At 34.4% G+C, this 27,441-nt stretch overlaps 2 protein-coding genes across 5 annotated transcripts in view; one reads left to right on the plus strand and one right to left on the minus strand.

Annotated features, from left to right (window-relative positions):
• LOC122627495 (calcium uniporter protein, mitochondrial) overlaps positions 1–27,441 on the minus strand; it is a 47,753-nt gene that overhangs the window by 1,347 nt on the left and 18,965 nt on the right. The window contains exons 1-6 of one of the 3 annotated variants that reach the window (XM_043808621.1): positions 8,485–8,577; positions 4,120–4,470; positions 1,600–1,776; positions 1,287–1,405; positions 1,044–1,190; positions 111–314 (exon numbers count right to left, since the gene is read on the minus strand). In XM_043808621.1, coding sequence (XP_043664556.1) covers positions 111–314; positions 1,044–1,190; positions 1,287–1,405; positions 1,600–1,776; positions 4,120–4,399 — 927 coding nt within the window. In that variant the 5' untranslated portion in view covers positions 4,400–4,470; positions 8,485–8,577. Of the gene's footprint in view, positions 1–110; positions 315–1,043; positions 1,191–1,286; positions 1,406–1,599; positions 1,777–4,119; positions 4,471–8,484; positions 8,593–27,441 lie in introns of those variants that run through there. The other 2 variants (XM_043808619.1, XM_043808620.1) reach the window with 2 other exon arrangements.
• Positions 5,940–27,441, plus strand: LOC122627489 (protein javelin). 2 transcript variants are annotated; one of them, XM_043808609.1, is made up of 6 exons: positions 5,940–6,034; positions 21,612–21,830; positions 22,162–22,471; positions 23,377–24,360; positions 24,621–25,609; positions 25,705–27,441. In XM_043808609.1, the coding sequence occupies exons 1-6, from the start codon at positions 5,955–5,957 to the stop codon at positions 26,744–26,746; spliced, it is 3,624 nt and encodes a 1,207-aa protein (XP_043664544.1). In that variant the 5' UTR covers positions 5,940–5,954; the 3' UTR covers positions 26,747–27,441. The 2 variants fall into 2 exon arrangements, with proteins under 2 accessions (XP_043664544.1, XP_043664545.1); XM_043808610.1 differs by lacking the exon at positions 5,940–6,034 and adding an exon at positions 8,687–8,814.

Here is a 27,441-nt window from a genome sequence, read left to right on the forward strand (position 1 = left end):
GAAATAAATTAATTAACGATTATAGAAATACGTTCGTATCGATTTTTTCTTTATTTTTTTTTTTTTTCTAACAATGATAACATTTATATCGTAAAAATTTTTCAACAAACCTGCTGCGTCAGAAGGAAATAAATGAACCAGCCCACAGCGGTTCCATAAGTAACGAAATAAGTGACAGGTTCCATGATGTCCCATGAATATTCCCACCACGTTAGTCTTGCAAAACCACCGGCGTGCATGGACATCAACACTAACCATATCCAAGCATTGAGATTCGCTCTTCTCATAGCTGCATTTTCCAGCTCCTGCAGTTTCTATTTCATCGAAGTTAAAGTGTGTATCAGACGTGCATACATATTTATGTGAGAGTTCGTGAAAGGGCATCGAGACTGATGGTATGTGTGTATATATATATGTGTATATATATATATATATATACATAGATGTGACGGTATGTATTATATATATCTATTTTGATGGGTATATAATTCAATATCGTTACTTGATAACTTTATCGTATTAGAATACACGATCGTACTAAAACTAAACGCTATAATCGTAGTGCATATAGAGCGAAAGATGTTAAGGCAAATAGCCAGCAGCTGGAGCAAACTGAAAAGGTAGTAGATTATTTTCTTTTTAACTGCGCGCATCAAACGTGAAATGACGTCGGTCTATATATGGAAGTAAAAAAGAAAATGAAAAAGACGACGAGGAAGTAGGTTCGTGAATGAAATGGTTAAATAGAAAGAAAAGAAGAAAGGAAGAGAAAGAGAAAGAAAAAGAGAGAGAGAGAGAGAGAGAGAGAGAGAAAGAGAGAGACTAAAAGATCTAAGTGAATTCATGACACAAAGAAAATGGAAAAGCAACGTAAAATGTTTCAGATCTTTGCTTCGTGATTGGAAAACGAAATTGTATCTACTTGTGTGTGTGTGTGTGTGTGTGTGTGTGTGTATTGAGACCATAGAAATTTCAGTAAAGTCTCTTGAGAATATTTGTTGAATGAAAGTATCAGTATCCGTCTTAAAGATTCCTTATCTCACCTCTTCGTAAGGTTCTAACTCCAGTTTGATAGCTTCCAACTCTGCCAAAACTTGTCTCTCCATGTCGGCATGGTATTCACGTACCTGTAGGGTTTCGTAAAGTTGGCCCACCAATATTTGCACGTCCGAAAGCTTCTGCATGTCTTCCTGTATGTTTTAGAAATTCATTAAGCGAAAGGATTCGAGATCGGCGTTTAAAATTCAATAAGATCGTAAATAAACCGTAAAAGTATTTTCATTTACCATGGTATGTTTCTGATATATAGGAGGTTGTACCGTGTATTCGGCATCGTTTATTATTAATTTAAAATCATCTTGCAAAAGATTTTCTATGGTGTTGCTCGAACCTATTCGGGTACCATCTAAAAATACCATATTTGTTTATATATATATATATATATATATATATATATATATATATATGTATGTATGTATGTTTTATATTTATAATTGTGTTGTTTATATATATATATATATATAATACATATATGTGTATATACATATATATGTAGATATTATTTTTTGATAATATCAAAGGATCGATATATGATCTTACCTATCGTCGTAACGATCGCTCGATCGACACCACGATCCTCGAATTTAATCATATCGAGGAAGTCACCGACGGTACATGTTATTGGCTTCAATGTGAATACGCAGCGTTCCTTTCTCGATGGCAGAGGTAAAGTAATATTTGGCAGTCCCCTCTGATATGTCACGGTAACGTTTCGAACTGAAAATAAAAAAGATCGTACGGGATGTTAGAGATCTCTAATTTTTTTCTTCTCTTTTTTTTTTTTTTTTTTTAAATTAATCATGATAACAAGGATCAATCGTTCTGTAACGATTAAATCTTATTAAGGAAATGAGTTACATTCGGGCGATTAAAGAAGATTATCGGCACGAGCCACGCAAAAACTATACTTTGCGTGAACAGAAGGAACATGCAAAAAAATATCTCACGCGATTCTTTTACTCGTCTTTTTTCGTTTTTATTTTTCTTCCTTCTCTTCCAAGAATTTCATGCTTTCGATTCGAAACAAACCCAGTAAACAATCCTAAAAGGAGAAAAATAAAAGAAAGCAAAAAAAAAAGGAACGTTTTCTTCTTCATTATCTTCGATATTTGCGTTCGTACAAGATTTAAAAAACAAAAACAAAACAAAAAGGATTTCCACTTAACACAAATTCGAAGAAAAGAAAAAAAAATGTCTTTTTTCTCCGACTATTCAACAATTTCGTTGTAAATTTTTGAAGTGATGATATGAGTTAAATACATACGTAGAATATTACTATACGTTATACGACAAGGTTGCTTGACATAGATCACAAATAGTTTGATTGACGAGCTCGCGCTTATTCGTTCGCGTGATAACAGGGGAGGGAACATGATCGAGAGCCTGGGGCCGCATTAACCTGGTTAGAAGCCGTTGAAACGACGGAGGAAGGTATCAGAGTGTGGAGAACGGAATGAAACGAACGACCAAACGTACGAGGGGGTCCAAGAGGAAAGGGTGAAACGTTTCGCTGTAAGCAGAACGGAACTGAGCGCCGATCCGCGTCCTTTTCTCTCTTTCTATCTCGTATAAAAACGTTTCCATGTATATACTAGATGTAGATGTAGATATATATACTATACACATATATATGTATGTATATATATGTGTAGAGGAATATCATGTACGTGCATGTGTTGCTACGTATCGTTTTTCTCTCTCTTTTTTCTCTCTTTTTCTCTTTCTCTCTGAATGCATCCGCAATTTTGGAACGATTTTCGATCTTATGACAGAAATTCGAGAAAAGAAAAGGTCAGCCAACTGATTCAAGAAAAGAGAAGGCCAGCCAACTGATTCGGACTTCTAGAATACCAGAAGAACCTTTCCAGGTTTCGAATTTCTCTTAAAAGTAATTTTAAACCACTTTAAATATCTTTTACACTGTCCTTTTAAACATCTTTTACATCTCTTTTTTTTTCTTTCTTTTTTTTTTTTTTTTTTTTTATTCAAGATCGGTATACCATCCACCAAAGCGTAATATAAGCACGATTTCGAGAAACGGACACGATTTTCAATTTGAATTCCATTATCGTCGAATTGATCCTACTAGGATTTCCATGTTCATGAAAGTTAATATTGATATCGGCACGTTATTCGAAAGGAGAGGAAATTACGTTGACGTTGGGAACGCGACGCGTTCTTTCGTTCTTCCCCTGTATAAAGATTTTCTAGAAAATCGAAAAAGATTCCAAAGTTAATCGTGAAAATTATAAATCTCTCTGAAAACCATTCGTCTTTTCCATAGTAAAAACGAATATAAAATATCCTGGTATGTATCATATTTGACGAATGGTTTTCGAAGTTTACGTCTGTCAAATCCTAACCACCCCTTACATTTCTGTTTTATGAATTGTCTCCAAAAAAAAAAACGATCGATTATTCCCAAATTTTGAATCATTCATCGTGTTTTCATCCTGAAAAAAATTTTTATTTTTTCTTTCTCTCGCTGTGTTTTTCTTCTTCTTCTTCTTCTCTCTCTCTCTCTCTCTCTCTCTCTCTCTCTCTCTCTCTCTCTCTCTCTCTCTCTTTCTCTCGGATGCATTGAATCGTAAAGAAAGGAAAAAAAAAGAAAAGAAAAAAAGGAAGGGGAAAAAGGAAAAGAAAAAAGAAGGCAACGAACTATGTAACGTTATAGTTCTATTTCATGTTCGTCTCGCACGGACACCGATATAACTCGAGATCTTACGTCACTCATTCTGCAACAATAGTGCGAACGTAATCATTATATCGTCACTTTCTTACAAATCATGTTGGTAAAGATCGTCGAACATGCTCGAATCATATCAAATCGAATTTTGTGAAATGAAATGACAAGAATGATATTAAAATTAGAAATTAAAAAAAAAAAAAAAAAGAAAGAAAAAGAAACAAGAAAAATGAATCACATGAATAACAAATAAAAAAAAAAAAAAAGAAAGTAAGTTAAGAAATAGAAAATTCAATTGGATTTTGATCAATGAACGAATGGGATGAACTCAAACGAATATAATATATGTATCATACGTATAACGAAGTATTTACGTCGTCGTATAAATTTTAGCAGAGTAAGATAGAGTTCGATGAGTTGAAGTCTTGCAAGAAAATTTCGGTCTCGGCTTAATTGCGTTTCCTTAACGAACAGGCAACGTCCGACAATTAGTTCGCTTTCCCCCCACTTTTCTTCCGTGCAAGTTACAGTCTCCAGATAGGCTCGGGACTCGTTGTTCTTTGTAGATTGTGAAGGTGGGGAAGTAGCAAGGAAATTTACCACCACCTCTCTCTTTCTTCTTAAATCCTTTCCTCTACTACTACACCTCTTCATCCTCTTTCGTTCAGGCAAACCTTCCGTGGAAACCTTCTCTAGTACCTCGAGTTTTCCAACAACTCGTCAGTCTGTCATAAGATTCTTTCCAATTAATAAGTGACGTGCACTTTATAAAATAATTTTAGTGAAAATATATATATATATATGTGTGTGTGTGTAATATATATATATATCTTTCTCTCGTCGTTAAAGTTTCACAATGAAGAAGAGAATTGACTAACCGAAGAGACTCTGCATGCTATCGATCGGCCAAAATAATTTTAAGGGTAGGTCTCCCGTCCATCATCGTGTGTGTGTGTGTGTGTGTGTGTGTGTGTGTGTGAGGAGTAACAAAGGTTCAACCGGCACACTACTAACGTTGTCGCGTAAGGTTCTTCTTGAACAGAAGATTAATGTGCTTGAAAAATGCGAAAACTATCGGGAGGTGAGAGAGTCATCGGGTGGTGGATGGATTGTTGGTTGGTGGGGCAAGAAAAAGTTTTCAAAAGATCGACGGAATATTCTTCTTTCTTTTTTCTTCTTTCTTATTGTTCTTCTTCTTCTTCTTCTTCTACTCTTCTACTACTACTCTTGTTCGTCGACGCGGGAAAAGATAAGAGAGAAGAGTCTTTTTTTATTCAAAGTTCAACCCCTTTTTTTATTTTCTTTGAAGAAAAAGTCAAAAGAACAGTTTTTTCTTAGGACAAATGGATGTTAAATTTTGAGTGTTTTATTATGGGGAGAGAATGATATATAAAGAGATAAGAAAGTTCAAAGACGGTTTTGAGAATCACTTCTCTTTAAATCAGTTCTTTATATTTTCACTCGTGCATCGAAATCAAAGCTTAAAAATAGAAACCTCGTTGATAAAAAGAGACTTCCATGAGAATAAGTTGTTTTTCTTTGTTGATATTATTTGGATCAAAACCTTGCGGTAATGATCCTTTCACGAAAAAATGTACGTTAAGGAACAAATCTCGGTTCACAAAGATCGTTGAAATTCTCGTTCGGTATATGTACGTTCCATCGAACGTATCTCTTGTGAGAAATACCAAGCGTACAGCGTCATCTACCGGTCAATTTAGAAGTTATATTACGGCTGTACATTTTATATGATTTTTCATGGTTAAAACGAAAAGTAAAAATAAAAAAAAAAATAAATAAATAAAAGAGAGAGAGAGAGAGAGAGAGAGAAGAGAAGAAAACGTTCTCTATCAATTTGTTTTCCTTCATACAGGATTTTGATATTTTTATTAAAAACTTTGTTTCTTTCTTTTTCCTTTTTTTTTCTCTTTTTTTTGATAAAACAACATAGAAAAAATTTTTTAGACGAAAGCTCTACTAAGATAAAAAAAGAAAGCAAAAAAAAAGAGAAAAAGAAAAAAGAAAAGAAACAAAGTGAAGAGAAAAATAAGGAAAAAAAAAAAAAAAGAAATATGGAAAAAAATCGATACTTGGTAAAGAAAAAAGGAAGAGAAATGCGATCACGTATACGCAGTATCTATAACAGCTTTTCCTAGGATTCTAATGGTTACGGATTTACGATAGGTCTCCTCGTTTACGAGAATCGACCATGGGCGGAGTGCAGAGTGGTACCCATAGTCTTGGGGAAGCTTTATGGGTTCACGAGAGGCAACGGCAAAGATGCTATCGGTGAGTGATAATTTTATTCTTTTTTTCTTTTTTCCTTCTTCAAAGTGTTCTTTTTCACGCCAATAAAGTACACGTTTTACACGTACATACATACGTATTTAAGTACATACATACATACATTATCCATACATCATCGGTGAAGCGCTAAATTCCTTTGGCCAGACGCGAATTCATTTACACCTACTTTCCGACGCAGTACCATCATATTATTATACTTAATGCCTGTTACACGTCGCTTAAACGTTTCTACAATTTGCATGCCATTTTCTTTAACTTTTTCATTCTCTCATTCAGCCACCTTCTATTTCGATTTTTTTTCTACGAGTACTTTTTGATTTTCTTTTTTACTTTTTTTTTTTACTTTGTTTCTTAAATATAATATAACAGCGACATTTTTCTTTTACATTTTCGCGAGTGTTATCACAATACATATATCGTGAATATTTAAAATCCAGAATATTATTAGCTAGAGCGTTAATATTTGTTTCCTTTTTCTTTTCTTTTTTTCTTCTTCTTTCTCTCGCGAATATATATCGCGTTACGATTGGTAATGATTAATATTTAATTAGTAGAGCTCGCTGCAACGGTCGTAGCAGTTGCTTATTAAGACGGTTTTGGTCTAATTACGCGAACTTCGTATAGAAGCTTCGCGTTTAGTTAAACGAAGATACGAACCGTTAAAATTCTTCTTCAAAAGATATATATCGTTCGTAAGACTTTTCTAGAGATAGACGAACGACCGACCCTATTTTAAAATAATTCTTGAATATAGAATTATCACTTTGTACCGTTAAATCGATTTGCCGATAGCTCCTTCCTACTTCATAATGACGATTGTAATCGGACATTATGCTTTAATTGCAACGATTTACGACGATGAAGTTTGATTTAATTGAATACAATCGAGTTTATCGATTTGCGAAGAACATCTGTTCCGTCGATTCCAGGTCGAAATTTCAAAGCAAATAAGTTCTCGTTTGTGCGCCCGGAATACAATGGCTAATATAGAAATATACGATACGTACATATATATATATATATATATATATATATATATACTTAACAAAAAAATATATATATATATATTTCTAATCGCACAGATATAAATCGTGATTTTTTATTCATCGAGTTTTTTATGAACGTGCTTCATCGATTAATATCGTTCGTCTCCGTTCTAGGTTCATTTCTATATTTCGTTTTAAACCCGAATAAATTCATTTCCACGGAGCATATAACAAAAGTTTTATATATATATATATATATATATATATATATATATATATATATACGTTTCGCTAATTAACAAACATTCTAAAGTTCCAGAGAAATTCGTAGTTTCACGAAGAACCGAAGACGAACTCGAAATTATCGTGCATTTATTTTCACGTTAATTTCATATCAAAATTCGTTCTCTTATGAAGGAAAATGTTTTTTGCCCATTTTTCTCTCTTTCTTTTCTTTTCTTTTTTTTTTTCGGAACAATTATCATACCTCACGTGCATTTATCCACACAGACATAATGTATGATATATAAAATGTATATATATATATATATATATATCTCTATAGATAATATTTCGAGAACGGAATATCTACGTTAATCTCATCTATAAATCGATCATAATTATATAATAATATTCTAATAGATTAACCACAACTCGTTTATCCATTGAACGTACATTAAAATTATCTATACGGTTTCTACAACTGCGAGGATTTTCGTTATCTCTTATTCTCTCTTTATCGTTATAAATTTTTATCGTACTTATAAATCCCTCGATCTCGTTTGAATTTTAATCAGATTTCTTTTCTTTTTCCTTTTCCATCTTCCTTCAATCGTTTAATTCGGCGTCAATCGTCGTTGTCATTCGGATAAGATAAAAAGAATTACGTGAAATTTATTCACTCGATTAATTCGCGCAAAAGTAATTTTTCTTAAGTCGATCTGGTCTAACAAAAAAAGAAAAGAAAAAGACAAAAGAAAACACACACAAAAAAAAAAGAAAGAAAGAGGAATTTCAATCGTTCGATGTATGTATATAAATGCAAGGGGTAAACGTAGAGGAACTGATAATTAGCGAAGTTCGTATATAGTAATATACTTTTATGTACGTGTTCGTGTATGTGTGTATAGTAACTCGGATGAAAGAGCATCAAAGTTGAACGTGGGGGGAAAGGTAAAGGTAGCGGAACGCAGGATATCCGTTTTCAATGTACACGTGTATGGCAATCATGCACGCATATATACCCATATACACCAACATACACCCACACACATGTACACACACACACACACACACACACACACACACACACACACACACTTATATATGAACAAACCACGCGTCACACGTTAAACTCAGACGATACAAACAAAAAAGAAAAAAAAACAAAGAATAATACATGTATTTATGCACACATATATGTATATATAAATTTGTCACACGCACCTTGAAAAAACATTCTCGTCGACGGCGTGGAAAGCCGCTTGTTGTAGTTCTCTATTGGACTCTTTCGATCTCTTTCTCTCTTTTTTCCGTCACTCCGTGTTCCGAAAGCTTCGAAAAAGAAAAAGAAAAAAAAAAAAAGAAAAACAGAAACAGAGAGAGAGAGAGAAAGGAAAAAAAAAAAAGAACGGAACGAACGTAAACGAAATGTCAGTTTGCAAGAGATCGCACGCATAGTCGCGCGCTAATTTTCACGATGTACGTTGTTAAGATAGTTTATTATCAAGTCACGATGGAATTCGTCGATCGTGAGCCGGAAGACAACTTGAACAGGTAACACATTAAACATTTCTCTTAATTTTAATCTTTTCATTTTTTTTCTTTTTTTTTTTTTTTTTTTTTTTTTAGTCTCGGAGATAATATTTTTCTTCATAACGTAGTTATTAAAATTGTATATGTATTTTTCTCGATATCAAATTTTTTGATTTCTTTTTTTTTTTTAACCTGGATCAACGAAATTGTTTACTTTTTCTTCGTCTCGTTTTTTCTTCTCCTTTTTTTTCTATCTTTCTTTTCTTTTTTCTTTTATTTCTTTTTTTTTTTTTTTTATTCATATTCGCAAAATTCGTGAAAGGAAAACGTATTCGAAAAATATCTCTCACAGTTGAGAGTTTTTTGCGTTATTTTATTTTCTTTTTTTTTCTCTCCATTGACTTTACTCTTTATTTTATTATTTTAAAGCGTAGTCTCCTTCGAATATCGCTAAGTGTACGGCTTTGTAACTTTTTTCTATGTCTTCTTTTTTTCTCTCTTTTTCTTTAAGTAGTTGATAAACCGAACTCTTCTCTTTGCCCGATGCATCATATTAATAGAATCATTTTCGAAAAGTTTTTGATTGTAAGGAGATAAAAAAAAGAGAAGAAAAAGAAATAAATAAAAGAAAAAAGAAAAAGTGAGACACGATAAAATAAAAGTGACGAGCAAACAGACTCCTTTTCAAAATTTCACTCGAGTTTCTTTGTGCTAAGGAATACTAAAATATAATAAGTATCCATAGGGAGAAATCGTGGCCGAGTACTTTTCAAGTCTCTGGGGAAATTGCGTAGGAAAATTTCGATGGCTCATAGATACCTTTACCGTGGTAAATCTCTCGGCGAATAAGGATTTTCCGTTTTAAATTCATTCTCGATTAACTCGAAACCTAGACTCTTACAAAATTAAAATAAAACTGTTCTAACGAAGACAGTTAACGTGTCTCCATATATTTTCATAAATTATATAAAATCATCAACATATTTATTTACCTACATCATATCCATGTGAAAGTGGAAAAGTGATTATTATCTAAAAATTTCCCATGGTCTCTTGCGTTCTCATTTCTATATACACAAACAAACACATACATACAAATACATACATGTACGTATGTACGTACGTATATAAAGGTCTTTTCACCTATATAAAATCTAAGATCATTCAATTCTACTTTTAAGTTTTTAAACCCGAGACGAGACAAGGATCGTTTTAATTCAAGTCGTAAGAAACGATCTCGAGATTTCTTTCTTTCTCGTCATTCGATCTATCTTGTCGATAAAAGGAAAGTCCATGAAATTTGTTCACTCTTCGCACCGACGTGATTAAAATCGTTTGGTTCGTATCTATTGGTATTACGGCTTAGAATCAATTTGTTAGAATCCGCAAAAGGATCTTCTCGTTTACGTAATAATGAGTTCGTTACACGACTCGTATATACGTTGCGACTGCCAACGACGTTATTTTTCTATCGTAGTAAAAAAGGAAGGCGAATGATTACGTAAAAGAAGATAGTGGTTGTGGGTGGGGGGTGATGAACGGTGGGGAGGTTTAGAGGGGGTAGGAGGGTTGGTGGGGATGATAGTGGTGGTTGGCATCTTCCAAGCGTAGAAAATATTAAGTTTGATAGATAGATTAGGTAAGAACAGGTTCTCTCCAAAGACCGAAAGCGTATTATATATCTGGCCTCTTCTTCCGCTTGGAAAACTTTTCAGTTCGTGATATTTCGATAGTCTCTATAACCATTGAAGGGGAAACAAGTTTTGAACGTGATGCGCACCGATAAGAATGGTTACAAGCGTACAGATATAACTAATACGAGCGTCGTAAAATAAAATTCGTATAGTTTACTTTAGTTTACTTATTCCTGGAAATCGAACGATATAGATTAAAATCTCTGTATCTAAAACGAAATGATAATTCGGCGATGAACTCGTCCAATTGGCTTTTATGATAATCGAAGTGTATGCGTAAGAAAATTTCTATAAATGAGCGGACTCCCGTCGGTTCAAGTTTTTATAAAACGCTCGTACGCGTTTTCTATCACCGATATAAAGTGGAAGAAGAAAAAGGGATAAATAACAAGGAAGAAAAAATAGAAACAAAACTAAAAGAGAAAAAAGAGAGAGAGAGAGAGAAAGAAAATAATTTGATGGGATAACGAAAGCAAGAAATTTCAATCGAGATTTTCATTTCACGAAACACCTCCGACTGTGTCATAGATATCGATGGGTTCGATATTGCGTTTCTTTCCATCTCGGATTACTTCTTGCTTTCACGTCTGGTTTCTGGTAACCATTAATTTCTCTCTCGAGTAGTTCTCTCAACGATAAAGTGCGGCTCGGTGACCACGTGGAATCCTTAACGACGTTTCAAGTAATCGAGTTTAATCGTCTTGTACCGAACTTCCTAATTGCTTCTCCAAAGACCGAAAACTTCGTAGTTCGAAGAATAAATTTTCGAATCGTACGACGCGATTTGAGAAACAGAAAATCATCGATGCGAAACGAAGTGATCACCGATTTGAATAATCGATTTCTGAATTTACTTGGTGTACATTCGATAAATTATATTCAAATCTACGATAAGAAAATGTTAAAGGGCGTTCGCGTTAAGTCGTACGGCAATGGTCACTGTTATTGCTGAGTTTTTTTTTTCCTTCTCTTTTTTTTTTATCGGTTCTAACACAAATGGTTTAAACGTCAGGTTAAGAAATATATGTTTCTCGTGTGCATGCTGATTTTTGAGCGATCGTAACTCGTGAATCACAGGCTGCAGCACACAAGTCGACTCTTCGACCGACTACTACTCGTACCTTTGCTGCCAGGTGATTCAAATGACGGCAGGTGAAGGGTCATTTGGGTTCCTCGAGTGTTACACGTGACTGTAGTACATTCGTTTCGCATGGAACACTGTGGTTACCCCTGACAACATCGTGATTCATCGTTTCGAAAGGAAAACACTGGGTAGGGTGGTAGTTGCCTGCTTCTGTTTCCAGTTTGTTCCGAGTAAGCACGCGATATCGAGGCTCCTTTTTTTATCGTTATATCGAGACTGATTAAACAAAAATAAATCGAATAAAATAGATCTCTCGGTGTTTTATCTGTTTGAAAAAATCAAACAGAAAAAAGAAAAAGAGAAAAAAAAATGGAATCGGAAAAATATCAAACGGAGAGACCACGGGAGATCGATTTATATCGATTGTGATCTTTCGATTTGTAAATTTACATTCGGTTCGGTGCGACCTACTCACGGAAGAGTTATCATCAGTTCCTCGATACCGTACTTTCAAAAAGTACTCTAGTTCCGTACTTTCAACGAGCAAATCGAACATTTGAATTTCGCCGGTGGGAACAGTTTATAACCCGTGTCTTGAAAATATTAAGATGTATGTAAGTATAAAAAGTGAACGCGTTTCATTAACCCGTCATAGAAAGCGTGCGATATAACGATATAAGCGATTAAATAGAAGGATGAACGTCTGACGTTGTTAAGTTGGAAAAGTCGAGCTAGTTTTCTACAATTGGTTGTCTACTATATATATAAATAGATAGATAGATAGATAGATAAATAGATAGATATTTAGATAGATAGTTGTCGTCTTCTCTAATAAGATTTTCTCGTTCCATAAAAAGATCTTTCTTAATGCTCTGCAAAAAATCTCCGTTATTTTTATCTCAGATCGGTATAACGATCATCGAGTTTATCTTTAGAACGTATCAAATTATTCCAAGTAATTAAGAAAGTGATAAAAGCTAGCAGCTAACGTAATCCTCCTTTCTTCTTAATTATGAAATTATGGAATAGCAATGGGATATATACGACTATGTATATAAATTTTTATATTGTATATATATATATAGATTTTAATTGACAAACTAGGTAGAAAGATTAGAATGAAATGATATAAAGGATATTAATTAAGCTTATTGCTAATTAGAGATTAGTTTCTCTGCGAAAATGTAAAGGTTAAAATAAAAGAAAATTATTTAAAGTTAAAGTACAGATAGAAAAAAAGAAAAAAAATATATATATATATAGAGAGAGAGAGAGAGAGACAGAGAGGTAAGCTAAAAAGAAAGAGGAATATGTGGTATAACGAAATGGATACTCGAGATAAAGTAGTAAAAAAAAAAAAAAAAAAAGAATGGAAGTAGAGTGACACGTAGGAAAGTGTCGTATCTTGCACAGAAGTAGAAGAGTAAATAGCACCCAACCCAGAGTGTGTGTTATGGTTACTTTCTTATTCGTGGTTTCGCGTGACATTGGCCGCTAGAGAGCTTTTCGATTCGTTGAACACATTCGTTACACATATATACATATGTATGTATGTATGTATGTATGTATGTATGCATGTATTTAAACTTATACCGGATGAAAGAAATTTATAGTGAATCGTAAGAGACATTTTCAATCCCTTCTTCTTTCTTTAACGAACCAGAAAATTTCTTTCGGCATCTATTAGGGTAACACGTAAAAAAAAAAAAAGAAAGAAAGAAAGAAAAAAAGAAAAGAAAAGAAAAAGAAAAAAGAGAAAGAAGTATTAGAATTAAATATTCATCGAATATCTCTTTCTCTTCCTTCGAAAGATATTTTTAATTAACGAAGGAGGATCTTCTTTTCTTTTTCTTCTTTTTGTTTTATTTTATTTTATATATATATATATATATATTTTTTAATCTTTCTACTAACATAACCACGCTATACGATTCACAAGCGATTTGTTAGAAAAGTGGGACAAGAGTATGTATCTTATTGTTAGTATAATACTATACGAATACGCTCCGAGCCAATTAGAGTATCCCGTTCGCTAATTATCCATATTCCCCTTGCGTCTCCGCTTTGCCGTTGTACTTATATAAATATCTATTTTGTACTAATTACTAATAGAGAAAAAGAGAAAGAGAAAGAGAAAGAAAGAGAGAGAGAGAGAGAGAGAGAGAGAGAAAAGAGAAAGAGAGAAAAAAAAGAATTAATGTATACTGCTCTTGACTTTATTTCATGGCAATCGCTTTGAATTGTTGTATCATAACAATTTAATGAATGTTATGAATTATTTGATTAATTATACTGATTATTACAGCACGCAGGCTAACAAAATTTACAATAATCATCGGAACGTTGATTTCGTACCAGGAAATAAATTACTTCCCGAAACAAAAATATTATTGATAGAATTAACGAATAAAATAATAATAATAATAATAATAATAATAATAATAATAATAATAATAATAATAATAATAAAAAGGAAGAAAAACGTCATAGGCGATAGTTTAAATTTAAAAACTCGTCGTGAGTCATGCTCGAATTAACACCGACCAAACGACATTTTCTGCTTAACACAAATCCGATTTTCACCTCGGAACTCGAATGGAAAATATGCTCGGTTGGCGTCGGGAATACGATAAACGTAAAACAACTTCGTCGTTCCGCATGCTGCTCTCGTGTCCTTGACACGGTGTCAGGTTTTTTAAATATCCTGAAAACTGTTAAGATATCGCCAAATCCGGTTTCAAGAAAAGCTCGAAGAAAAAGCGAAGGATAAAACCTTCTGAAAATAAATGGCTGTCGTTTCGTTTCCTATAGATTAAAAATTTCTATTTTCCTTCGATGGATCCTATTATTTATTCGATAACTCGAATCAACATCTTTCTGAATTTTCGATTATCAAAGATATGAAATATCGGAAGAAGTTCCAACTTGGAACGATTTGCGATAATAATGGTAATAAATTCATATTGTTTGTTTGTTTGTTTTTTTTTTTTTTTAATTTTAGAAGGAAGAAGCGATAGCTTAATTTCAACATTGTCATTCCCATCACGCTTCTACGAGTTCGCTCGTTGGCCGATTTATATTCTTATTTATTGCACTTAAAATTTTGTTCTATCTTGTTTTTTTTTTCTTCTTCTTTTTACTTTCTTGAGGAGGATCCTACTTTCGAAAAATAACATCTCGAGGGCAAATTTTCTAATCTCAGAGTCGAGAATTTCATATTATATTTGTTCGAATGAGAATATGTGCCTATCTTATTTTTTTTCTTCTCCTTTTTTCCCTTCTTTTCTTCGTTAAACAAATTATTTCGACGTTGGAACTTCCTGTGATGTAATGAAAAAAAAAAGAAAAAAAAGGAAGAAAAAAAAAAGGAAAGAGAAAAAAAAAGGAAGAAAAAGAATAACCGCATATTATGCATATTATACATAATACGTTAATTGTGAGATGATTCAGAGATATTAAATAATAATATATAAGATTACTTAATTTTATGACTCGAATCCTCTCGTCGACGTAATGCAAGTAATGCGCGCAAAAGTGGTCCTTGTTAAAACAGACAAATGTGGCACATGGCCATTTATATATTTGACCCTCAAAGACTCATAGTTAATCAACAATGATTCCACGAGTTTCGTCGACCTTCGACATTGAGTACGGTTGATGCCCGTGACACGAGACCAGTCAATGTCTAGAATAATGATATGTTATCTGCGTCCTTTCCCTGTCTCTGTCTTCTTGAAATGTACATATTTTAATTTCTTTAAATATTTCTTAAAACATTTGTAAGATGAAAACACAAACGATTCTTAATTTCCCGATTAAAAAGTTAATCAATTCTATACGACGAATTATGACGGATTAACATGTCCGATTTTATTTGCTATTACGCCATACCTCACGACCTCAATTTCAACTGAATTTTAAAGCTTGACATGAATGCAAATAAGAAAATCAGATCTTCTATCTCTCTATTTATGGTAAAATACGATTCTATCTACAGTATTTCTCTATAAATAGTATTTTATATAGAGGTTTAAACAAAATTGTACGATAATCTAGAGAGGCAACCACTAATACTCTAAATCACTACTTCGGATGTGCGAACATTAATCCTCTGGGAGTTCTGGTCTTTGAGAACGAAATACGAGATAAGTCCTTTGAGATGATTTTATCCGATCGATTAAAAAGAAAGAAAAGAAAAAATTCGATCGAGGATTAGAATTACATGAAAAAAATAAAGAGAGAGAGAAAGAGAGAGAGAGAAAGAAAGAGATAAACAAAAAAGAATTATAGGACCCAAGAAAGGAACATTCTTATTTTATCGTTAAATGTAAAAAAAAGTGTTGCAAACGACAGTTTTATAGGAAATTGTTTCTCTTTTTCTTTCCTTTTTTTTTCCTTTTTTATTTTTTTTTATTACGATCGTTCGTAGCAGAGAATTAATATCAACTTTCGTTGCTCTATCAAGTAATTGTTGGTCCGTGGCAAGTAATGACGTCACGGGGCTAAGGTATATCATGACTACTCCCACCAGAAAATCGACAATCGGTGACTGCAAATACAAGGTACGATTCTGCTGGTAGCAAACAGTGTATACTTGGACACGGATATACACAAATACAAAAGTAGGTACTAGTATCAGTGTATGACGACGGACAGGTGCACAGACGACGACGACGACGACGACGACGACGACGACGACGATCGTTCGAGTTGCTTACAACGATATCCGTCAGTCGATCCGCGAACGAGAAAGTGAAAAGCCGGTACTCCGTTCGAGATCGAAAGACAGATCACCGTCATCTCTCATCGACGATCGCGAACGAGAACTCTCGAACGAGTGCCTCGTGAATCAATCTAGTCAGTTCTTGTGTATATCAGTTTTTTTCTTTTTCTCTTTTTGTTTTAAAAATTTTCTTCTTTGACCGTCAAGTTGAAAGATTAACGATCGATTATCGATCAGGCGAGGCTCCTAGAAGAGAACGGTGAGAATTTGTTTCTTAATTAGGTCAGTTTTTTTTTCTCTTTTCTTTCCTTTCCTCTCTTCCTTTTCATCTTGTAAGCGTCACTTTTTCGTTTACATAAAAATCATTCGCTTCGTTAATAAGATATTAACGAGCGTATTACACGGATATATTCGTACGCGTATATATCTCGTAAGTTGTCAGCCATTTTGTAGATAATTTCATTTAACGATAATTTTCATTCGCTCGAGTAAAATTTACCTTTTTCTATTAATATGTTTCCCTCTTTTTTTTTTTTTTTTTTTGCCTACTTTTCGTTCGATAAAAAATGATTAATATCTTTTCGCAGCATCAAAGTGTATAATCGGGTTTAAAGGAATAAAGGGATCTATTATTAGGGATAATTCTGATGAATTTCTTTTTTCTTCGTTTTTTTTTTTTTTTTTTTTTTTTTTTTTAATAGAATAGTAAAGACAACGTTCGTTTCAATTTAAAATTCATTTCCTCGAACTAAGGTATCTTCCGTCGAGTCTTAATTCGAGACCTTCGCCGTTTGACTTTTCGAAAGAGCAAAAGCTACATACGTATATAGTTACTTACGTATACGTTCGCCTAGGGACTCTTCTGGATGTCAAGTATCGAACGTTCGTCGAAACCACTTCGAACTTCTTCCGGTCGATCTACTGTCATAGGATATTCCTATCGCGTTTCGCGTACTTCGTGCAGTTGTTAAACGGCCGGTCAACTGCAATGACAATGTTCGTTTGTCCAAACGGAAATCGAAATTCATTTTGATTCTCAAGGAATACTCTAACGTACCGTTACGATCATATCCTCGAAAGTGCACGTAACCATCGAGGAATACCATTCGATCGAAATATATCACATAAGGAAGAGTATCCTTTGTCAGAAGAAAATTTCTCGATTGAGAAGTTTTCAAAGTTTCATCGCGTATTTGATAATTGATTTTACTCGCTCTTAAAACTCTGTGCGTTTACTTTCAAATCGAAAGACTTGAAAAAAGAAAGGAGACGTGAAAAAACGAGATTGAATCTTATCAATAAAAAGAAAAGAAAGAAAGAAAGAAAGAAAGAAAGAAAGAAAGAAAAAATATTTATCCGTTGCAGTCTTAAAACGATTGAAAGTTGATCTATAGTCCTCGTCGAAGAAAGAAAAACGATTCGAATATCAATAAGATTCTAGCAAAGATCGAAGCGAACGTAGGTATTCCTTCGAGTTCTTCTTCTTACACTTCGGCTTCGTTTAGAATTAATTGAGATTCAACGTTGGTAGATCAAGCTCGTTGATCCATTGACATTTTTCCGTAGAAACGATTCGTGGAGTCGAATGAAAGAAGAAGAAGAAGAAGAAGAAGAAGGAGAAGAATATAAAGAAAAAGAAAAAATCTATTTCCTTCGCGAATAAAAAGAAAACGATTGAATCAACGACGTTGAAAACAATTGTATGTTAAAACGTTCAAATCGAAAACGATGCACGTTCAGATATGAAATAAAAGAGAGGGAGAGAGAGAAAGAGAGAGGGAGAGAGAAGAAAAATAAATATTCGTTAAGAAATATTCGTAACACAAAGACGTTATATTCGTATAATTCATTAGCGAAATAGCGCGTGAATGATAGTCTTTTAGGTTCTTTTTTTTTTTTTTTACATTTTTTTGTAATTTAGAAAGGAAAAGCAGCGTAGCTACGTTTTGATTTATCTCATCGTCCTTCGAGATGCTTGAGAAAATGAGAAACGTAAATAAATTCGTTGGCAGCTGGAAAATGACGTCAGCGTTCTTTTTCTGACCACTGACAAATATCGTTTAAGGTAATTTTCCTAGTATCGTAAATTCTCGTAGGAGAGAAAATAAGAATTTGATATCCGAAGGCGCAACTTAGTCTTAAATCTTAAAACGTGCGAGTCTAAATCAAAAGATCGTTTGGAGGATGATGATCGAGATAAGGAATGATAAGCTTACGTAACGATACGTCGTGCTTAGGCGAACACAATGAGACGACGATACGCTCTTTGCTTCTCGACTTCAAGGATTCAAGAAGAGAGACAACCATTTCGTCTAACTTCTTTTTTTATTTTTTTTTCCCTTCTTTTTATTTTTCTTCTTCTTATTATTTTCCTCTCTGTCTCATCGTTGGGATCGTTAGAGTCTTCCTGTTTGCGTCGATCTATTATGATCGCTCTATCACGTTTCATCTTATAATGATTTACTTTGGAAAAGGTTTATCCAACTAAAAATAACGATCGATCATACATTTTTTCTTTCTTCGTTTCCTTTCTATCCTTTTTGTTTTCTTTCTTCTTCTTCTTCTTTTCACCATACTCACCCTTATATATCGCGACCACAAACTCCTTTTTTTGCCGATCGATGAAAGGGAAAGAATAAATTGAATTTATCGATCCGACACGTCGGATGCCATTTTAATCGTACGAGAGTTTATCGTCGAGATGATGTCAAAAAAAGGACGACGCTGATGGCGCTGTTGTTTCCTTGTCGCCGAAGAAAAGCTTTTCTATATAAAAAAAAAAAAAAAAAATAAATAAATAAAAAGAAAGAAAGATCGAAGCTGTCGAATCGTCTCGAGAAAGCCTTAAGACAAGCAACGAAAAGAAAGAAGAGAAAAAGAAGAAGAAAAAGAAGAAGAAGAAGGAGGAGGAGGAGGAGGAGGAGAAAGTGCTTCGAAGATTTTCTGTAATCCCTCACCGTGCGAAGAAAACGTTCTTTCTACGATAAGAAAGGAAAAACCTTTCTTTGTCTTTCTCTATGATGCCGTAAAAAGGCTCGGCGTTTCTTCGTTTCTTTTAGATCTCAATTTACGGGACCATAATGAACGTTATTTTCAACAGCACCTCGTTGATCGTAAAAACTTTAAAAGATAAAGGTACTCCCGATATCCTATAACTTATAAATTCTATATTTCATTTCTTATTTATTATTTATTTCTTTCTTTCTTTCTCTTTGTCTCTCTCTCTCTCTCTCGTATATCGATCATTGATACATCCTTTTAATTATTTCCATGCACGATTAACGACTCGCATTCGAGCCGATCTTGACACGAATTTTTTTCTCGTAAGATTTTTATACTTCTCTACGATCTTCGATGTGTTTCTTACTTGCATACATATATTAGAATAATTTCTCACGACGAAGCAACAGATACAATACGATGACGTCATTTTTCTCAATAGGTTTTATCTGATCTTTCGTTTTATACGTGATAATGATAAATACGGCAGAGACGTGCCTATTGAATGACCGACCGATCAACGCGCGAAATTCTCTTTTTATAAATGAAAACGTTTCTCGAGGTAATATAATCGATTGACGCAAACGAAACGACAAACATAAGTTTTTAATATCGAAAAAGAACGAATAATTTTTTTTTTTTTCTTTTTTTATGACCACTTTTATTCTTCGTTTATATATACTCGAATAATATTCTGTATAAACTTGCTAGAAAGGAGTTACACTTTGTTTTTTTTTTCTTTCTCTCTCTCTCTCTCTCTTTTTTGTTTGTTTATTTTTTTCTTTTTTATTTTTTAATATTCGTGAAATATACAACGTCAAACTTTAATCATATATTAATTTTCGTACCTGCCAGTATTCGAAAAGGAATAGTGATGATAATGAACCTTGATATATGACAACATTGCGTGATAGTTTATTGATTAAAAGTATACCTAAAAATGGCAGGAAAGTTTTACACTTTTATCGCTTATCGGTCTTTTACGAGTAACATATGTGAGTCGTTATTAAAATTTATCGTACTTGTATGTTACCATCAAACGTGATACCTACCATTAAAGGGCATCTACTAGTCGTAAGGTTTATTAAAGAAATAAAAACAAGTAGGTAGAAAAGTTTGATTTGTATAACGTGTACAAGAGAATTGCGCGTTTGTTTTATATATCGTTTGAAAAATAAATAAATAAATAAATAAATAAATAAATATACGAAGACAAAGGTGGAATGAAAACTTCGAACATTTATTTGCTCGACTTAAAGGGCAAGGATCGTTCGCGTTGGATACGGTCCATTGATAATTAAACAATTAACTTGACCCTTTACAAATCTTCTACGTGACTTATTCTTTTCGCTGAAGCTTTTAAATCGATATGTCAGAGCGCATTTTAAAGCAACAGCAAAAAGCCATTTTATCGATGATTACGTAAAGCGAAATACGCGTTACTGATTTAGGTTGTGTGTTTTCAAACGTGCCCGGAGCATGAATTTGTAGCGAGATAAGCACGTTGCAAGAATAAAATCTGCTATTCTCTTTCGGTTTCGATGATAAAAAAAAAAAAAAAAAAAAAAAAAAAAAAAAAAGCAAAAAACAAAAAGAAAATATCAGAAATTATACAATAAGAAAAAAGTTAGATAAAAAAGAATAGACGTATAAAAAGATTATTAACAAGAACAAAAAAAAAAAGAAAAGTAAAAAGTCATTTCACATATTCGACATATTAAATGTTTGATGTTTAAATCGATATTATCGAGATTAATTCATTATCGGAATATTACGTATCGTCTACATAACTACATACATACACGTACGTACTTAGTTATGCTTTGTCGTATTTAAAAGCTTTTCTTTTATTTCTTTTTCCTTTTTTTTTTTCTTTTTTATTTTATTTCTCTTTTGCAATGTCTGTCGGAATTAAACCGGAATAAAATTAACGTCCATCAATAATCGAGAATAATCGGATATACGATTTGTTATGCGAACATACAAATCCTGTAAAACGTTGAAAAGATAAACGTTTTGTTTTTATTGCTTAACAGTTTTCTCCTTCCAGTTGAAATAATTTTATCGACGATACAACGCGCGAATGGATAAACAACGAGGGAGGAAAATATTTTTTTCTCTTATTTTATCTCTCCGTCCATTTTTTTTTTTTTTAAACTTTTCAAAGGATAAAGAAAAAAAAAGAAAAAGGTTTCGTATCACCTACCAACGACGTTTTGCGACATTTATTTCGTTTTAACATCAAATATGAACACGCATTTCGTCCTTACGCATTTCGACAAAATATTAAATCGAGACATTCGCTATTATTTATTAGCGAGGGTAGCCGTAACGAAACTCACGGGAACCAATCAACCCAGGATAGAAGGAAATTATTGAAAAGAACAAGGAGCCTTGCGGTAATATCGGAGGACGAATCGCGTCAGGAACGTGAAACACGACATTTTCAATTAGGAGAGTCGACCTATGATCTACCCAGAAGGCATCAATTGATACCAAGGGCCAAATTGATCGATCGGAATTCTCTTAAGGATAGGTGAGTCATCGTTGACTTTTGATCAAACGAATATGACCTTCGACAGACAGCACCAATACATTCTTTTCTTTTTCCTTTTCCTTTTCTTCTTCTTCTTTTTCTCATATTCACGAGTAATAAGAACGAGTTAATTCATGAGAGTCCAAAGTGTTCGATCGAAAGAATAATAAAGAACTTTTTTTCTCTTCTTTTCTTACAAACGAAAAAGTTCTCTCTTTCTATCTTTTTCCTTTTTTCTTTCTTTTTCATAAGATTCGAAAGATAAAATCGTAATATTCCCATGAAAGATAAAGAATCCTTTTATAACGCACCTTAACAATTCTCATTTCAGGCTCTACAAGAGTCAGCAACATTTGTCAGACTCTTACGACAGATTCAACGAGATAAAGTCTGGTTATTCACGATCGACATGCGGACTTCACTCGATTCCACCTGTTCTCTCTTCTTTACCTAATCCATTGGCATATGCTCGAACAACAAATCGTTCTAATCCGGATCGCCTCAATATTCTCGATTGGCCCGAACCACCGAGACGTTATCGAAGTGTACAGACATTGGATACGGTCAGCGGATTGGTGGATATTGTCGAAGATAATTGGCCCATCGAAGGCAATCGTAGTATCGATTGTATCTATACTCAGGTAATTCGAATCGATCGATCGAGCGATTACAAAATTTAATAATAAATTTTCGGCTTAAAATAATAAAATGTTAACACTTGTTATTTGGCGCATAAGTATTATATCATTCCTAAAATACTCTTCTTCTACCACTTAAATCTACTAAAACATTAAACAGGTTTTAACATGAATATTTCATTCGATGATTAACACTTCACGATAAAGCAGTCGGAGGAAGTTTTAACCTGCCGTGTTTGGAAGCTTCGCGTCTCTCTTAGACGTTATCGACTTTGAATTAACGAGTAATAAGCTTGAGAAACGCACACCGTGCGCTGGCTTCATTCTCAAAGGACGAACGTACTAATCCAACCCGTCTTTGTGCCATTTCGAATTCATGATTCCCTTGAACGAGGTCAACTTTGAATGCTGCGGTTCAGAATCTCTCAATTACGTGAACGTACCGATGTATCTCTTCTATCTATCTATCTATCTATCTATCTATCTATCTATCAATCTATCTATATCTATCTATCTATCTCTAGCTCCTATCTCTGTCTATCTCGACAAAGAAAAAAAAAATAAATAAATAAAAAAGAAAGAAAGAAAGAAAGAAAGAAAGAAAGGAAAAATGCGAAAGGAATCCAATAAAATTTGTACCTTTCATCTTTTGCATTCATCGTTACGAAAGTTATTTTTTCATTGCTGTTTGCTGTTTGCTGGTGCTGGTGCTGTCGTTGATGCTGTCACTGCTGACCTTTCTTTTTAGCTTTCCGATTTCCGACATCCTATTAATCGCGAGAGTTTCGGATACGGAGCGCGGGTTATCGGTGAGTGGGGTTGGTGTTGGGGAGGCAAGGGGTGCGGTAGAAGGAAGGGGCAAAGAAAAAAAAAATCTTTATCTTACCGAAGCATTGCCTGTATCATAGGTCAAGCGCAAGCGCAAAGAACATCGCAGTTTGGATAGCATTCTCTTCGAGGACGAAAGCGAGTTGGAATATTTCGACGTATTAAATCTTTTACCATTGTCGAACGTACGATTGGAATTTGACGAGGAAGACGCAAGGAATAATAATTTCTCTGATATAGAAATAAAAGGGGATAACGATGTTACATGTATCCGACGGGGACATAAACGTCATGAAGAATTGTCTACGGGACTCGAGGAGAGGGTGAACGTTAAATGCAGAAACGTGACGGACGAAGAGAAATGTAAACGTCACGCTACGACTAAACCGGAAATTGTTACGATCGAGAAAGACGAAGAAGAGGAAGAAGAAGAAGAAGAAGAAGAAGAAGGAGAAGAAGAAGAAGAAGAAGAAGAAGAAGAAGAAGAAGAATTGGAAGAGGAAGAAGGAGATTTGAAATCGAGCAAGTGGGAATCAAAGGGCGAAATAACGAGAAGTTCGTCGGTTCTTTTAAAGAGACAGGACCGAGGTGAAAATAGTCCAGAGTCGTTGCAGAATTTAGAAAACGAGAGAAGCTTGGTGATTTCAACGTCGACGAGAGACGTTGAACAGGAAAAAAAGAAAGAGGATAGATCGTCCTTGTCGTTGAGAGTCGATCAAGATAATCGTAAATCGGATGTGACCTTGGTGACATCTCGCGAGGAGAATATCAATCGGAAATTAGGTGGACGAGAGGAGGAAGATTCAACGACGATTTGGATCTCGGATAACGACGAACAGGAACAGGAAGAGATGTCGCGCAGACCGCAGATCCTTAAAGTGGTCGATAACGACGTGACGAAGAGACCGCATCGTCGCTCAGTCGAAATCGATATTCATGACGAGGATATAACGAGGTGTGAGATAGTACGAGACCTTCGAAAGGATTATAAAAATTCCAAATACGAGTCCAAAATGAAATCTGACAGAAGCAAAGAGGACGTCGATGGAAATTTGACGATTCATGTACGTTCAATAATCGAAATCGATGATTTCTTTATTCTTTGAAGTCTATTAGAAAGTAGCCTTGACCTTGAATTTTTTATACATTTTTTTTTCTTCTCTCTCTCTCTCTCTCTCTCTCTCTATATATATATATATATATATATATATGTATGTATGTATGTATGTATGTATGTATGTATGTATGTATGTATGTATGTATGTATGTATGTATGTATGCATATGTATATTTTTTTCCCCTTTTCTTTCCTTCTCTTTTACAGAACGTTGTCTCTCGAGAGGAGAAACCAGGATCCGCGATCGAAAACATAAAGAACGTGTTCGAGAATCATACTTTCGTGAAAGCTGTCGGGAAGACTAAGCAGATAGAAGGCAGGTTCGAGAGAATAGTCAAGGAGACGTCTAACATACTTGGCAAAGCTTGTAACGTGGTAAAGGGTAGCTTAGGTTTCGAGGCTCGATCAGAAAGTTCCGATCTTGGCTTGGGTTCCGAGATCGAAACTGATACGAGAAGAAGATCGGTCGACGACGGTGATCCTTCGAGTATAATCCGTAACAAGAACGACGTTAGCTTGTGCAACGAGAACGATGGGAAAAAAATATATAGCAATTTAACGAGATCGAAGAGTTGCGTGGATTCGATCGAGTCACCGACCGATACTCAAGAATTCGATCACGTTCGTTACAAGATCGTTAAGTCGAACGTATTCAGTAAAAATATGTATAGCAGTGCAAGAGGTGACGTCACATACGACGGTCTTATGCAATATCTCCGCGAGTACTCATTCCAGGAACTACTTCTGGATAACAACGTTGTTATCATCGAACCAGTACGAGCAGAAACGATCGAAAGAAAATCCTCTAAGACGATCGGAAAGGGAAGATCAGAGACGAGCGGCAAAGTTCCTGATACGATACAAATTACGACGGATGATAGTGATAAAGAGAAAAAGTCTAATGAAAAGTGCGAGGGAAATTGTAAAATCGTTAAACAATCCTCGATCAGGAAACATTTCTTTTATCATCCTATAAGGGTTAATCGCGAATTGATAGACGAGGAATTACCCGATCCCGATACGGTTAGAAACGTTAGACGTATGTTCGAGGATACCTTGAGGAAGAAAAATTCAAACGATTTGGCCGCGGAGAGAGATTGTAAAAATAGAAAGAGCGTTAGCATGAAGGATCTCACTAGTATCGATTCGGAATCTCGTTTCGAGGAGGTACTGGAAAAGGGCGAGGAGATATCCAGGTGCGTTAAAAATTGTAATATTATCTGTCTATCGACAAAATTACAACGTTATTCACTCGTTACTCTCATTTCACATTGATTTTCCTTTGATCCAGATGTTCGAGCCGAGCGAAAGATTTGACCAGAATGTTCGAGAGCATGGAGAAGTCAACGTCCTCGTCTATTTCAGTAATCGGAACCAAGGACGAGCCTGACGGTACGAATCGAAGCGAATCGAAAACCAGAATATTAGCGCAATCGTTCGAGGCTAGAAGCGGACATACCTCTCCGTGCGATTCGAATTCGTCGAAGAACAAAGTTTCACGGAGTTACCATCAGCATCATCAACATCATCATAATCATAATTGGGACACTGGGAGTGTTAGTTCGGGTGTTTCCAGTGATTATCCCGACACGGATCCTGGTAGTGGAGTTCAGTGTACGTCCTCGGAGGACGAAGATTGCCATTACGACGACGATGGTTTAGACGAGAGTGGACCAGGCCATTACGTGTCTCAGGACGTTTTGAAGAAAATACGTGAATGTGGTACCTCGGTAACCTATTACGGTGGCAAAGTAGTAAACACATGTAACGGACCAATCGTATCGCCTTCGATCGAAAACAGATTCAAAAGGATCGATCGGACGACCAACGATTACGTTAAATTTAAACTCGTAAAAAGCAACTCCTGCGACAGTCGGCTCGAACTTACCGGTAGGCTCGTAGAAAGACAATCCAAAGTTACCAATCGAGATGTGACCCCTGATCTGAGACAATATACGATAGTTGAGACGCCAAGTATCGAGATTACTAGTATTGACACTAAGGATAAGGACGAGGAAAAGATTAGAGAGAAAAAAGATCCTACAGAAACGAAGAGAGAACCACCTGTCGTTATTGGATTGGAACCAAAAAAGGATGAGCAAAGGGATACGGCGAAACTCTTCAAGGCCGATTTCAAGATAGGAAATTACGAAGATACTAAATCCACTTATCACGCTAGATTTAACGAGAGTGCTCTGACGAGGTGGCAGGTGAACGAGAATCATTTGAAGAATGGAAGTGATTTTGGAAAGATGGAGTTTGAAGAGTTCGAGGTACTCGAAGATAGTCTAAATGGAATGGATAATCAAAGTCAACGTTTCGAGGCCTCTTGAGATATACGGGCTCGGCAATATTTTTCATAGATCAATCTTCTTTTCCTTACTCGAAGGAGGTGTGTCTATGATTGAAAAAAAGAAAAAAAAAGAAAAAAAAAAAGGAGAAAGGTAAAAGAAAAATTCGATGCTTGTTCTTTTATAAAATTACACGTGTGAAAAGAAAAGGAGGAGAAAAAAAAAGAAAAGAAAATATATGTATATTTAAAACGTGTCCTTGACATTTTCGTTGTGAGAAAAAAGAAAAGGAAAAAAAAAAGAAAAAGGAAAAAAAAAAAGGAAAAACCGTTCTTGCTCTCGCGTAAGTAAGCCTATAATGTATGATATTTAGTTATTGCTAAATTATCAAATTCGAATAAATTTTCATGGTTAACACGAAATATAAAAATTTATATCAACGTAAAGTGTACTATAAAACATTAGAGCCAATATCGAACAAACTTTCGTCGAATTGACGACGAACGATTAGCATATTTATTGTGGCGATTAAAATGCCGTCCAAACCCCCTAACTCTCTCGTTATATATCATAATACAAGTTTAATATCCTTTTAGTATATCTTAATTAAAACTAGCGCTAGTCCTAATGGTAATCACTGTAATAAAAATTTCACATTTCTTGTGTCTCTACGCAATGGTATTAAATTATCGAGTTTTCTCTATTCGATGTTAAATAAAAATCTTTTTCATCGTTGA

The sequence above is a fragment of the Vespula pensylvanica genome, chromosome 3 (assembly GCF_014466175.1).
Source record: "Vespula pensylvanica isolate Volc-1 chromosome 3, ASM1446617v1, whole genome shotgun sequence".
Classification (NCBI taxonomy): domain Eukaryota; kingdom Metazoa; phylum Arthropoda; class Insecta; order Hymenoptera; family Vespidae; genus Vespula; species Vespula pensylvanica.

What these genes read in the sequence shown, in the direction of transcription:
- LOC122627489 (XM_043808609.1), top strand. Translation starts at nt 5,955, where the DNA reads ATGGGCGGAGTGCAGAGTGGTACCCATAGTCTTGGGGAAGCTTTATGG. An exon ending in CAACGGCAAAGATGCTATCG is followed by an intron (nt 6,035 to 21,611) that starts GTGAGTGATAAT and finishes ATTATTTATTAG; the next exon opens with CGAGGGTAGCCGTAACGAAA. An exon ending in TCGATTGTATCTATACTCAG is followed by an intron (nt 22,472 to 23,376) that starts GTAATTCGAATC and finishes CCTGTATCATAG; the next exon opens with GTCAAGCGCAAGCGCAAAGA.